The sequence below is a fragment of the Mesoplodon densirostris genome, chromosome 7, assembly GCF_025265405.1.
Source record: "Mesoplodon densirostris isolate mMesDen1 chromosome 7, mMesDen1 primary haplotype, whole genome shotgun sequence".
NCBI lineage: Eukaryota > Metazoa > Chordata > Mammalia > Artiodactyla > Ziphiidae > Mesoplodon > Mesoplodon densirostris.
The window spans coordinates 26,808,820-26,824,499 of NC_082667.1; the positions used below are offsets into that span (position 1 = coordinate 26,808,820).

Sequence of the window (15,680 nt, forward strand, 5' to 3'; positions counted from 1 at the left end):
AAAAGGTAATCAAAATACTCCTCTCTTTCCTAACTACATAGCTAATGTGAGGCTGGGTATTCTTCATATACTTTAACCAAAATAATATATATACAAACTGAATACAGAAGCAAATATGAAAATGCTATTCTTCTAACTAAATACAATTGTTTAAAAAAAACTTATGTGAATATGTAATGGGTTTATTTAAAATATCTTAAAATTGTCTGTTTTAACTGATACTTGGTGATATACATAGATACAGGCCACACACACACACAAAAAGTGTTTTGGAATCCTCAGTAAATTTGAAGATTATAAAGAAGTCTTGAAACAAATAGCTTGAAAATCACCAGCCTATAAATCTATGTTTATTATCAATATTTGCCTTCTTTTTAAGAAGCACTAAAAATGCTTGCCTGTTAGTGACACCTAGTGGTAACTCAAGGTACCAATGAAAGAAAATTTTCACCTTGATTGTCATTTGAGGAAGCTGTATAAATAACTGAGTGCAAATTCAGAACCCAAACTTCTCTGAACAGTAGGCAGCAATGCTAACTGCGAAATTACGTATAATGCCTTCCACACATACTCAAAGCACTAAATTTCTTTATAAATTCCGACGTGCCTACTTCTAAACAACAGTTCACAAGTAGCTTTTAAAAACAATACATTTAAAGTAAACTTCATACTGAAGAGTTTTTATTATAATTCTGTTTCTATCCAAGTAATCTCTAAGATCAGCTCCCAAGCAGTGATACTTACAATGTCAGAAACCATCCTGGACATCAACCTCAACAGTGCCCCCAACACCCGATTCATCATTCAAGTTCTGCCAAGATTACATCCTGAATTTCTCAAATGTGTCCTCTCTCCTCCATCCCTGCTGCCAAAACTTAGGTTCAGACTTTCAATTTATACCTGAACTGTGATGTCACGTAATTCAAAATCAGATTTTACCATGTTGCCCCCTTGCTTAAATCCCTCCAAGGACTCCCCTTTGCTTACAGGACCCCAAGATTTTTAGCTTCAGCATGGCATATGCAGCCTTCCATCATCCTTTCGTCTTTTCCTGACTACCTTCAAATGTATGCTCTAGAAGAAGGGTCAGCAAACTTTTTCTGTAAAGGGCCAGATGGTAAATATTTGGGGCTTTAATGGTCATATACTCTCTGTAGTAACTAGGCAAATCTGTCACTGTAATGGGAAAGTAACTGTATGAAAACATGTAAATGAATCCCAGTGTTCCAATAAAACTTTATTTACAAGAATAGGCTGCAGATCAGATTTGGCCCACTAGCAGTAGTTTGCCTACTTCTGCTCTAGACTACTGAACTGCTAGAAATTTCTTGCATATATTACACAACAAGTTTGATGGCTGATGGAATGTTTCCTGGTATATTCTGTGTTTCACAGCTGTCTCACTCAGGTTTAAGTTCTAATGAAGTAAATTTCAATATATATAGCCTACATAAATGCTCTTTGGTGTCTTCAACAGTTTTTAACAGCGTAGAAGGGTTCTAAGGTCAAAAAGTATGATAACTGCTATCTATTTCAATCTTTTCACTTTATAAAAGAGAAATTAAGGCAGTTATCTAGCTTAGTCATGGGCAAATATATGCCTAAGCAGAACTTAATTAGGTAGCTAAATTCCCTAATTAAGTAAAAGTAAATACATTTTGAATTGTCAGCATCACTGCTCCTCCCCATTAATGTACATAATCTAAAGTTATCAAGGTATTCATTTCATGGAGAACTCACCCTCATCATCACTACTACTAGAGTGCATCTCGGGAGATGAGTCAGATTGGGACGATGAAAATTCTTCTTTCCATTTCTTCCTTTTCTTTGGTGGTGGCTCAGCCTTTACTTTTAGTTGTTTAACTTTGGGTTTCATGGAAGGGGCTTTTGTCGTTGTAGTTTTTGGTGTTGGAGGATCAGAAGTTTTACTGCTACTACTTGGCTTAGCCTGAACAGTTCTGCAATGTTACAAACAGATTTCATTAACGCACTGAAATCTTGTCAAATTAAAATAAATTAGACAAGGGATTTCCCCAGCGGTCTAGTGGTTAAGACTCTGCGCTTCCACTGTAGGTGGGGGTGCGGGTTCGATCCCTGGTCAGAGAACTAAGATCTCACATGCCATGTGATGCAGCCAAAAATAAATAAAATAAAATAAAATAAATTAGACAAAAACCCGAGAAACACTGGTGAAGAAAAGTTTATTTACCTCACCAGTATCTCCGAAATAAAGTCTAAGTCCTACACATCTCCAATGGTGATTCCTCCAAAAGTCTCTTGAAATATACTCTTTAACCACTGACATTCAATATTCAGTTAATAAGGGACTATATTAATTCCATCCCTATTTCTCTCTCTCCCTCCACTCTTCCTTTCCCTTTGTAAATTCATTTTCCTGACTATGAGGCTGTACACGGCAGATGATCAATGGACTTACAGTCACGTCAGAAACTCTCGCAGGCTCTGGTGGTGCCAGGTTTTGATGTGGAATCCCAACTGCACCTGTTCTAGAGCCCCTCAATAAGATTTGCTATATACTAGTTCTGGAGATTTGAGGGAGTAGATAAAATTGCATCATAAAAATAAGGTGGGCTGTGTCCAATAAGTTAGAATCTTCATTAAACTAGATCTTCCTAGCACTAGATTGAGAATATCAAGGTTCACACCCCCTTTCCCATACAGATTAAAGGGAATGTGGCTAGGTCATCTGTTTTCCAAATTCACGCTCCAGACAACCCAGAGTTGCATTAATACATGATGACAATTCTACTGTACTTGTAATCTACAGGCTCAATTTTTTTTCATTTTAAATTTGACATTCTGTTGTTATTTTCACTTTATTTATGGATAAAAAAGAGGGCTTAGAAAGGTTATCTTTTTTTCTTTCTTCTTTTTTTTTTGGTCACACCGCATGTGGGATCTTAGTTCCCCGACCAGGGATCGAACCCAGGCCCTCTGCAGTGGAAGCATGGAGTCTTAACCACTGGCCCACCAGGGAAGTCCCTAGAAAGGTTATCTTAATCTAGGTCACAAAAAGCTGGATTCAAGTCTTTAGACTGTAAATCCATTTTTTTTCACTATACTAGGGTGACACCAAAAGGATTCAGGGAGAAAAGGGTACCCATCCCACCATGATAGCCATGGGCTTTACAGTTCCTGTCTCATTACTTCAAAAAGAATCACTTATTACATCAGGCACTGAATTTTCAGACTTGTACAAATGGAAAAAAAAATCAGCCTCTTTAATTGATTTAATTCTTTGTACAAGACATTGCCAATAATAAGCCTTCCAATAATTACTACAAACATATTACATAAAATAATAAATACCTGATAGTCTGTGAAGGCTTATTTCTTGGCTTTTTGGAACACACTCTGACATACTCCTTTTTGTTAGTGTTTTCAATGAACTTCACATATATCCTTTTGTATTTACTCTTTGCATCTCCAAAATATCCAAGGTACTAAGGAAAGAAACACTTTGAATTACATAATTGTACATTCTGTACATAAAATATTACTTTGTTGTCTTGATAGACTGTCATAGAGCCATCCTTCAAGTTTTTCAAAATGCAGCTCTGGTCAGGCTAATTGTACCCTCAATAAAAATGATTCCAGCCTCACTCTTAACTGCAAGCCCATATATAGATGCAATCTTATTTGGCTGATCATCAGATGCTCACTTACTCAGTGCTATTAAACAACTACGTAGGTAGAAAATAATGCTGTAAGTCTTCTTGGTAAATCAGGGTATTTGACTGGCAGAACAATCAATATAAGAGTCTCTGAGCCCATCTGAATTCTTCACAGACTAACACTAATTCCTTTCCTTTATTTAAAAAATAAAAAGTTAAGCAATTTAAGTAGCTGGTATTTAGACACTAATTTTATTTTAAAATCGGTATCATATACTCTGTAGTTCAATTTTAATATTTTATCTCAGAAATGCTCAATATACATACATTACACAATACTTAAACAATACATTTAAATTTACATCATTCTGTATTTTACCTAGGATCACTGTCAAAAAATAGGAAGGTTAATGTAAACAAGCGTTTTACTTACACTATTTGTAGCAGCAAATTCTCTTTGCCCATCTCGAATTTCAGGAACAAACTTCTGTAATAAAGCTTTTTGTACTTTCCAAATAGCTGGGGGTTCTTTTCCTGCTTTTAAAGCCTCCTTTAAAAGTATTAAAAGTATTAAGAAGTATTAACAACATTTATAGAAATTAGCAACATATTCTAGATTTATAGAATCTTAGAGCTGAAAGGAATCTTAAAAGACCTACCTAGCTCAACCTTTTATCTTTTACCTAGCTGAACTTTTGCAGTAATTCCTTTAAGTGGGCTATTCAATCTCTGCTTTAATTCTTCCAGAAACAGGGAGCACAAACATGCAAAGTAACCCATTACCCTTTTGTATAGCTATTGGAAAGTTTTCCACTAATGATATTGTCATACATTATTTATGCAATTTTATAACAGTATGTACATATTCAAAAAGACCAGAAACAAATATGCTAAAATATTAACAATAGTTAACTGTGAATGGAAGGAATATGGATAATTTAAATATTATTTTCTTCATTGTATTTTTAATACCATTTCTCTCCACCCCAATTAAAAAATAAAATCAAAAGCAAGCAAACAAAAACCCCAAAATAAGTTTTCTTAAACACTGCTAAAAATTTCTTATATGAAATTGTAACATTCTGCAATTAGAAATTGTGAAAAAAAGTCTAATTCTACTTTTACATTGTATTCCTGTTATTTTCTTTAAACTTTTAAATTAGATAAATAACCATTTTCTCCAAACTTCTAATAATACAAATGACTTGGAAGCTTTGAAAAAAATTAACATTTCTAAACTACTCTAATTACTAGTAGCTAAATGCAATATACTGACCAGTCAGAAATACACAAAACTCAGAGATGAGTTAAAATTATTTCAAGCTATTTTCCTTTTCAAAATACCTAACATCTCTAGTTTGATTTCATTATTTAACAATTATGACAACAGAATAATTATAAAAATATAACTTTTCACAATTCAAGCTAGATGCATGGTATTAAAAGTCATCATGAAGGCTACCATAGGGCATGCCCATTAAGCTATGACCTTTATACCTGTGAACATTCACATCACCTTAAAAGTCTCTATGTCTTCTATCTTTACCACAAATTCATCACGCTCTCTGTATTGGCCTTCTCCTCCACTTTCTGTGTTCTCCTCATCTGTAAAACCTTCTATGGCAACAGTGTCCTGTCCTTTTGCAAACTGGTCTGAAGGAAGACCATCAAGTTCGATGGACTTTGGGGGTTCTGCAGAGTTTATATTTTCCAGGATATTTACTGCAGATGAAGTAGAGTAGAGAGGTTCTTGCTTAACTGCACCCACAGTGGTGGAGGAAGTAGTAGCAGTACCAGTAGTATTGGCAGTTGGACTAGTAGTTGCCACCTGTAGGGCTTCTGAAACTAGATCAAGCAAATGCAAATTAGTAATACAAATTATTAAACATTTACTTGTTTTGAGTAAAATCTGAACAGTTTACAAAGAAAGACCTTATTATTTTTGTCATCAAATTGTTTGAAACAATGAAATTAAAGAATGGTTGTTAACTTCCAAGAACCAAAGTGGTGAGAATTACATCTGGATGACAATTAGACAAAAACCTCCATCGACCTAAACTCACCCCTACTTCCACTTAAGTATTTAGCACAAAAATATTTTTAAAAGAATAGAGACAAAAAAGTGATGCAAGACAAGGAAGGGTCAGCCAACTGAAACTGTGAATTCCTAGAAGAAGAAAAGCTGATTGGACATGGAAAACAAAAACAGCACCCCCCAAATACTTTGAAATAGCAGTAGAAGCTACCGAAATAAAAAGGATTATAAAGTAATGTTATGAAAAACTGTATGCTAACAAATAACTTCGATGAAATGGACAAATTCCTAGAAAGACACAAACTACCAAAAGAACTCAAGGAGAAAGAGAACATCTGAATAGACCAATAACAAGGTAATAAAAGAAATTAAGAACATCCCACAAAGCACAGACCCAAATGGGTACACAGGTGGGTTCTATCAACAGTTAAGTAAGAATTAATACCAATCCATTATAAACTCTAAAAAATAAGAGGAAACACTTCCCAACTCATTCAAGGCCAGTATTATTCCAATACCTAAACCAGACAAAAATATCATGAAAAAACTACAGACGAGTATCCCTTATGAATATAAACACAAAAACCTTGGGCAAAATATGAGCAAATATACCAATATATAAAAGAATTATACATCATAACCAAGTGGCTTTTATCCTAGGAATCCATGCTTGGTTTTAACAGCTAAAAATCAATCAATCACCATATTAATATAATAAAGGACAAAACCACAGGATCATCAGAATAGGTACAGAAAAAGCATTTGGCAAAATTCAGTATCATGAATTTAAACACTTTCATGATAAAAACACTCAAGAACCAAAAATAGAAGGGAACTTCTTCAACCTGATAAAGGCCATCTACAAAAAACCCACAGCTAACATCATACTTAATGGTAAAAAATGAGATGCTTCACCCTAAGAAGGATGTCTGAAGAAATAAAACTGTATCTGCAGATGAAATGATCTTGTATACAGAAAATCCTAAGGAATCCACTAAAAAACTATTAGAATAAATAAATTTAGCAAGTTTACAGGGCATAAGATAAATATATAAAAATCAATTGTATTTCGAAATGCTTGCAATGAGCCATCCAAAAACGAACTTAGAACAAAATTCCATTTATAATATCATCAAAAAGAAGAAACTATTTAGGAATAAATTTAACGAAAGAAGTACAAAGTTTACATTCTGAGACTTATAAACATTATTGAAAGAATTAAAGGTCTAAATAAGTAGGAAAACATCCTGTGCTCATGGATAGGAAATCTCAACGTTGTAAAGATGGCAATACTCCCAAATTGATTAAAAGAATCAAGGACTTCCCTGTCGGTCTAGTGGTTAAGACTCCACGCTTCCACCCCTACTGTAGGGGGTGTGGGTTTGATCCCTGGCCAGGGAACTAAGATTCTATATGCTGTGTGGTGCAGCCAAAAAAAAAAAAGAATCAGCATAATCCCTATAAAAATCCCAGCTGCGTTTTTGGCAGAAGCTGGCAAACTATTCCTAAAATTCATATGGAAATGCAAGAGAGCCAGAATAGCCAAAAAAGTCCTGCAAACAAAGAATAAAGTTGGAAGACTCACATTTCAGAAATTTCAAAACTTTACCACAAAGCTTTAGTAATTAAAACAGTGTGATGGTGTCATAAGGATAGACATAGATCAAAAGAGTAGAATTAGGGCCTCCCTGGTGGCGCAGTGGTTGAGAGTCCGCCTGCCGATGCAGGGGATACGGGTTCGTGCCCCGGTCTGGGAGGATCCCATATGCCGCGGAGCGGCTGGGCCCGTGAGCCATGGCCGCTGAGCCTGCGCGTCCGGAGCCTGCGCGTCCGGAGCCTGTGCTCCGCAACGGGAGAGGCCACAACAGTGAGAGGCCCGCATACCGGAAAAAAAAAAAAAAACAAAAGAGTAGAATTAAAGTCCAGGAATAAACTCTGTATTTATGGTCAAATGATTTTCAACAAGGGTGCCAAAACCATTCAATGGGGGAAGAATGAAAAAGCTTTTTAACAAATGGTGCTGGGACAACTGGATAGGAATGAAGAATAAACTTGGATGTCTACCTCACACCGTATACAAAAATTAACTGAAAGTGGATCACAGACATAAATGTGAAAGTTAAAATCATGAAACTCTTAGAAGAAAAATAGGTGTAAATTTTCATGACCCTACAAGTAACAAAAGAAAAAAATAAGCTGGACTTCATCAAAATTTAAAACTTGTGCTGCAATTGAGGCCATCACGAAAGTGGAAAGATAACCTACAGAATGGGAAACACTGCTTACAAATCATGTTTGTACTTGCCAGAGATTTGTATCCAGGATATATAAAGAACTCTTACACCTCAGTGATAAAAAAGACAAATAACCCAATTTAAAAAGTGAGCAAGGGCTTCCCTGGTGGCGCAGTGGTTAAGAACCCACCTACCAATGCAGGGGACACGGGTTTGAGCCCTGGTCCGGGAAGATCCCACATGCCGCGGAGCAACTAAGCCCGTGTGCCACAACTACTGAGCCTGTGCTCTAGGGCCCGTGTGCCAAAACTACTGAGCCCACGTGCCACAGCTACTGAAACCCGTAGGCCTAGAGCCCGTGCTCCACAACGATAAGCCACCGCAATGAGAAGCCCGTGCACCACAACAAAGAGTAGCTCCCATTCACCACAACTAGAGAAAGCCCGTGCGCAGCAACGAAGACCCAACACAGCCTAAATAAAATAAATAAATAAAATTTATTTTTTTAAAAAAAGAAAGTGAGCAAGCGACCTATTCGTCCAAAGATATAAAAATTGTCAATAAGCACATGAAAGGCCGTTCAACACTATAAATCATTAGCTCAATGCAACTTCAGTAGAAAATTGCAATCTCACAGCTATTAGGATGGCTACAAAAAATACAGGCAGTAACATGCTAGCAGGCGTGAGGAGAAACTAGAAACCTTGTACCTTGCTGGAGAGAATGTAAAATGGTACAGCCACTATGGAAAACAGTTCGGCCATTCCTCAAAATGTTAAGCATGAAGTTACCATATAACCAAGGAATTCCACTTCTAAATTCCACTTTCTAAATAAATAAATCCACACAAATACCTGTATATGAATATTGACAGCAGCATTATTCCTGATGGCCAAAAAGTGGAAAAAACCCAAATGTCCATCAACTGACGAATGGATACACAAAATGTGGTATATCCACATTATTAGGGAATAAAAAGGAATGAAGTACTGATAAATGCTACAACATGAATAAACACTGAAAACATTACATTAAATGAAAGAAGCTAGTCACAAAAGGTCAAATATTATATGATTTCTTTTACATGAAATGTTCAAAAAAGGCAAATCTATAGAGAAGATAGATTAGTGCCTGTCATTGGGTGTGAGCGTGGGTGTGGGGACTGACTAATAATGGGTTTCTTTTGGGATGATGAAAATATTCTAAAATTAGATTGTGTTCACCGTTATACAACTCTACAAAACCACTGAATTGTACACTTTATTTTTTTTATTTTTATATATTTTTTTTGGTGTGTGTGTGTGGTATGCGGGCCTCTCACTGTTGTGGCCTCTCCCGTTTTTTGGAGCACAGGCTCCGGACATGCAGGCTCAGCGTCCATGGCTCACGGGCCCAGCCGCTCCGCGGCATGTGGGATCTTCCCAGACCGGGGCACGAACCTGTGTCCCCTGCATCGGCAGGCGGACTCTCAACCACTGCGCCACCAGGGAAGCCCTGAATTGTACACTTTAAATGGGTAGATGTTATGATATGTGAATTATAATTTAACAAAGCTGTTAAAAAAGGACTTTGAAGCCTAGAGCTGATAGAGAAGCTCCAGGCTGAGAAACAAATATAAAGAACATGTAGCACTGCAGCGGTAATTTTGAGTAGTGCTGATGAACTAAAATAATAACATATACAATAATAAGTAAAGAAAACAGGAAGGGCAGTGATCCCCTTGCTTATGCTGAGCTGTAGGCAGCAGGGGTGGCTTGATCACAGGCCAAAATGGAAAAACTGTTCCCTGAAGAAAGTGAACTCTACCTGCCTACAGGAGGGGTTGAGAAGGAATCAAAGCAGAGCCCAACACAAATCCAGACCTATGAAACACAGAAGAAAATGGAAAAGCAGATAGGCAAGGGAAATGAGTGAACTACAGTGCTTGGCAACTAGAGTACATCTCTCCCTTATTCTAGCTAATTAGGGGGGAGGAGGGGCTGGGGGGGTGGTCTAATAGCTGTCACCAGCCAGCCTACCTCATCTGTATTCCAAATTAAAACTATCCTCATACATTTATATGACTCCTCCCAATCAAAGGGAGAGGCCTGTTGAGGAAATACAAATGAATAATCTAATTATCAAGTCACTGTGCTGTGTATCTTGAACTTATACAGTTTGTACATCACTCATATCTCAATAACAATGGGAAAATAATCTAATCATTCAAGATTAGATTATAGAATTTTATCCTGATGTAATATATTTTTATGCTACTATAACTATACATCATACTTTCTGCCTCAAAAATGTATATAAATGGAAATCAATTTTTTATGTCTTGTGACTGGAAGGCTCTATATATTAAACACTTCTAACGTTATAATACTTATAATACATTATAATACCGTAGATCTGAATTAATATTTTTTCAAAGTTAATGTAAAACAAATGTAAATGTAAAAAGAATGCTTCTTTTGAGTGGATGTGGCATTTAAAACTTACTCGTTTATGGACTCATGGGTAATATTACTTATTGAGATAGGTGGACTCATGGGTGAATATTACTTATTGAGATAGGTTTTACAACCAATTTTATTTCTGTCCTTCATTTTTATTGATAAAGGAACTGGGAAACATTGTTCTTATAAATAATGGATGAATGAAGAAATAAAAGGAATTTTGTTATAGCAATGTCACTGAATTTTGAAAATACACTCTAAGTTACATGGCAAAACAAATCACATAGCTATCTATGAACAAAAACAGATAACAGCCACCAGCAGACCCTCAGAAAAGGAAACTGTAAGGGACATGCTTTAGTCATAAACTTGTCATCCCAAGGAGATGTGAGGTGCAAGAAAGAATGGAGGGCAATATGGTAAATACACAAATAAACCTAAGCAAACACTGATTATTTAATACACTGTTTCTTGTTGAGTATTAGAAAACAGGATAGAATTAAAATACGTGGGGGAATTCCTGGTGGTCCAGTGGTTAGGACTCCACACCTCTACTGCCGGGAGACAGGGTTTGATTCCTGGTTGGGGAACTAAGATCCCACAAGCCACATGGCGTGGCCAGAAAGAAAAAACGCAAATATTAAAATACATGGTAACATTAAAGTTAGGAGGGGGTAAAATGGAGTTTTAGTGTTCAGAGTCTTTATGTTATTCAGGAGGAGAGTAAGATGCTAATAGATTTTGAGAAAGTGAAAGTGCATATTGTAATCCCTATTATCTCCAGGTAAAGAACAGAAATATTTCATCAAAATCATCGGGGGGGTGAGAGGGTAGGTAAAGATAAGAATGAAATAAGACTGACCACGTATTGATGATTACTGAAACTGAGTGATTCATAGATCGGTTTAATTATACCAATCTTTGTAACTTTATGTTTGAAATTTCCATAATAAAAAGTTACGGAAATATTTTATAAAAAGAATAGTTTCCAAATTAGCGGAAGGAAAAACTTATCAATACTGTATGATGCTCTTTATAAGAAGTTTTAAAATGAGCCAAACAAAAGTACAGGGATACATACACAGGTGGTAAAATTTATAAAAGAAAAGCAAGGAAGTGATTACCATCCAACTCAGACAGTGGTTAGTTCTACAGATTATGAGCTGGATTTACTTTAACACTCAATTTATTTTTGAACTTCTTGCTTTCTAATGAGTAGCATTTAACACCATAAATTTTATCCTTTGCCCCACACATTCCTGGCACATCCCCTTGGTTCCAAAATATAATGCTCCACTGTCCTAAGTGAGTTGTCAGCTTTGGTTTCCTTTTAAAGCCATGAGTTATTTAGAAGTTATTTAGAAGTTTTAGAAAGAAAAACTTACTTTTATTTGTCTCTTTTTTCCTTTCTGCTATTCTTTTATGAAATTACTGCATTGTGGTCAGGGAATATGTCTTAACTAATATCTGCATTTTCAAATTTATGGGAATTTTCTGTGTGTTTTGCTTATGTGTATCATATTTCCATATGTGAGTTATATCTCACAAGAAAAAATGTTCTGAAAGAAGAGATATGGAAAATATACTAAAAATGCTAACAATAACAATAAGATTAGTATGGTAATATTAAAAACCAAAATGGGAAATTAAATGTGAAAAAGAGAGATTTTATTATGATAAAAGGGAATTTAACTGTAGTAAAATTTCAAACACCCAATTACATGGGTTCAAAACATCAACTACACAGTAATAGAAAAACAATAAAACATAGTTGGATACTTTAACACACCCTTTTCAGTAACCAACAGATGAAGCAAACTAAAAACAAATAAGGATAGGGAGGATTTAAAAAAACCTTTTTATTAAAGATTTAAAACGTACATAAAAGTAGAGTATACAAACCCTCACACACCATAACCCAACTGTAACAACCACAAACGTTTTGATAAATTTATCTTTCTGTCACCTCTTTTATATATATGTTTTTTTTTTTTTTTTTTTTTTTGCTGTACGCGGGCCTCGCACTGTTGTGGCCTCTCCCGTTGTGGAGCACAGGCTCCGGACGCGCAGGCTCAGTGGCCATGGCTCACGGGCCCAGCCGCTCCGTGGCATGTGGTATCTTCCCGGACTGGGGCACAAACCCGTGTCCCCTGCATCGGCAGGCGGACTCTCAACCACTGCACCACCAGGGAAGCCCACCTCTTTTCTATTTGCTGGGATAGTTTAAGGCAAATTCCAGACATATCATTTACTTGCAACATGTACATATACATTTTGTTAAATAACCTAATATCATTTATTACATTACACAAAAGATAAAAAGATATAAAGGACTTGAACAATATTACAAATAAAATCTATTAGCACTTGGTACTCATGGGATATTTATAAAAATTGACCATTTACCAAGCTACTAACAAAAGTTCCACAAATTTCAAAATGTAGACATTACTTAAGCCATATTCCTTTGACCACAATACAATAGGGCCATAAGTTAGTATTAAAGGAATATCAAAAACAACCAAAAAACCAAAAATCTACTGGGAAACAGGCAAACCCCACTATTCTTAATAACTCTTGGGTTAAAAGGAAATCAAATGAAATGACAAATCATTTAGAAAGGACAGTGAGAGCATTAAAAGTTGAAACCAGAGGGATAGAGCCAGAGTGTGGTGGAAAAAAAAAGGAAACGTACAACTTTAATGCCATTCATTAGACAGCAAACAAATAACAAACTAGCCAGAAAGAGAATATTCAATCCAGAGAAGATAGGGAAAAAGAACTGATAGAAGCAGAAATTAAGAAAAAGTGAGTAAAAAATGATAAGAGCAAAAAAAAAAAAAAAGAAAAGTACATTGGTTCTTTGAAAAGAACCATTAAATAGGCAAATCTTCCATAGATTGATAAGGAAAAAGATTCAAATAATCACTTGGAACAAGAAAGAGAACATACCTACAGAAACAGAGGAGACTACAAACTTATGAGGTAACAGTATGTACAACTTTATAACAAATTTTAAAATCTAAATGAAAGAGATGATTTTACTAGAAAATATGCCATTCTTAAATTGGCCCAGATAGATCAAACTATCAGGAAAAAATGAGAAAGTCCCAGATATATTCTTAGAAATCCCAATTATATAAAATAAGCTTTTTCAAATTTAAACAAATATAAAAACTTTCCTAATTCAATTTGTAAGGTCAGCATATTCCTGAATACAAAAGTGAACAAGATTAAGACAAAAAATACTATACATTCACTTCATTTATGAATCTAGGTGTAAAAATCCCAAATAAAATACTAGCAACTTAAATCTTACAGTGGACTAAAGCAATTCATCATGACCAAGCAGAGTTCACAGTAGAAATTTTTAAAAAGAGGTTTAGCATTAAGAAATCAAGTAATAGATGAATGTGGGGGTAAAAGAAAGCAGATTTATCAGAACCAGCCCAAAAAGGCATCTGACAAAATTCAATGCTCATTGTTAATTTTAAAATAATCTTAAGAACTTCAAAACATAAGGATATCTTCTTAAAGAGTATGGTATACTAGAAACTGACAAATATATTTCATAGTCAAACACTACATATTTTACTAAATATCAAGAAGGAGGCCAGCATGCTTGCTATCATTGCTACTATTAAACAACAAACGCCTGAGCCAATAAGATAAGTTACCAAAAAAAAAAAAAAAAAGAAACAGATAAATTACCATTATTTTTAGAAGATATAATCATCTACTTAAGAGTGCAAGAGAATCAGGTGGAAAAACTGTTAAAATAGAAATTCAACAAACACACGATGGAGACACAAAAATCAATCATTGCCATATATTATCAGTAACCAATGAGAGAACACTATGGGGAAAATTATATTTAAAATACTAGTAAAACTAGTATTTTTTAGATAGTATAATATAGAATATCCATCTGGAAAAAAATGATATTAAAAGACATAAAATAAGATCTGAATAAGTAGAAAAACACTACATTCCATAAGTGGATGAGAAGACAATATTGTAAAGATAACAATTCTCCCTTAAAATTAATTTATGAATTCAATGTAATTACAATCAAAATCTCAAAACATTGAAGGGGCTCCTACTGGCCCATTACAGGACAGTTTGAGAATCAGAAATAACGACTGTAACCTGTAAGACAATAATTTTTTTTTTTTTTTTTTTTTTTTTTCTTTTTGCGGTATGTGGGCCTCTCACTGTTGTGGCCTCTCCCGTTGCGGAGCACAGGCTCCGGATGCGCAGGCCCAGCGGCCATGGCTCACGGGCCCAGCCGCTCCGCGGCATATGGGATCCTCCCAGACCGGGGCACGAACCCGTATCCCCTGCATCGGCAGGCGGACTCTTAACCACTGCGCCACCAGGGAGGCCCTGACAATAAATTTTTAAAAATTCATGAAAGGCTTCTGGTGCCAACCAAGATGAAGTTAAGTCCACTAGACCAACTTATTACAAATAAAAACTCTGGACAAAACATAAAATGCAACTACCTGAAGACTCTGCAAAGTTAGTAACTGCAGGCAGACTGGGGAGGGAAGCCCAAACTGAAATAATCTTTGTATAGAGGTGTCTCCTCACTTTCCTTCCTCTCTTACCACCTAGCATTGACTAGAGGGTGGCCCTTATGCAGAACTGTACGGGACACAGACAACAAAAACTCCAAGAAAATCTGTCTTTCTGGACAGAGGAGTGGGGAAAGGAGCCCCATGCAAAGGAAGAATGTGGGGGGCCACTGTCATTTCTTTTTTCTTCTCTTTCTCTCTCCCAGCCCTGCCCCAAGGGCAACCCAGGTCACAGAGCTGCAATGCAAAGGCAGTAAACCTGACATCTTAAACCCGAACAGAAGACCTGTCTTTTTGGTGTACCAGAGGCACCTGGATGGGGCATGGGCTCCTATGGCATGAAGAGAGTAGAAAAATGTTGTATGTCGATTATATCTCAATAAAGTTGGGGAATAACATGTAGGAGGATTCCCTGTCCTTTTTTCTCTTCTCTCAGTGTGCTGCCGCAAGGGCAGTCCTAGTTGTACAGAATTGTGTTAAAGCATAAGCAGCTAAAAAAAATCCAAGGAAAATTCCAGCTTTCTAGCCAAATGTCTGGGAAAGGGAACCCTGAGAGCTGGGCATGTAGGGGAAATTCCCAGGGAAGAGAGAACTGGAGAGTGGTGTCCTCTAATTCTGTGCATGAACCCACACAAATCTTAGTTTCATGCCTAAACTGCACATATGAAGAATACACCCAAACCAGTATAGCAAAGTCTTTGAGATCTAAACTATAACAGTCTACCATCCACTCAAGTTCCAGACTAACTGCTCCGACA

General features: G+C 36.1%; 1 protein-coding gene across 4 annotated transcripts in view; it reads right to left on the minus strand.

Annotated features, from left to right (window-relative positions):
* The window catches only part of QSER1 (glutamine and serine rich 1), a 79,434-nt gene that overhangs the window by 14,732 nt on the left and 49,022 nt on the right, over positions 1–15,680 (minus strand). For all 4 annotated transcript variants that reach the window (XM_060103240.1, XM_060103239.1, XM_060103241.1 and 1 more), the window contains 4 exons: positions 5,152–5,480; positions 4,069–4,185; positions 3,331–3,464; positions 1,741–1,958 (listed from right to left, as the gene is read on the minus strand). In XM_060103240.1, coding sequence (XP_059959223.1) covers positions 1,741–1,958; positions 3,331–3,464; positions 4,069–4,185; positions 5,152–5,480 — 798 coding nt within the window. The remainder of the gene's footprint in view (positions 1–1,740; positions 1,959–3,330; positions 3,465–4,068; positions 4,186–5,151; positions 5,481–15,680) is intronic.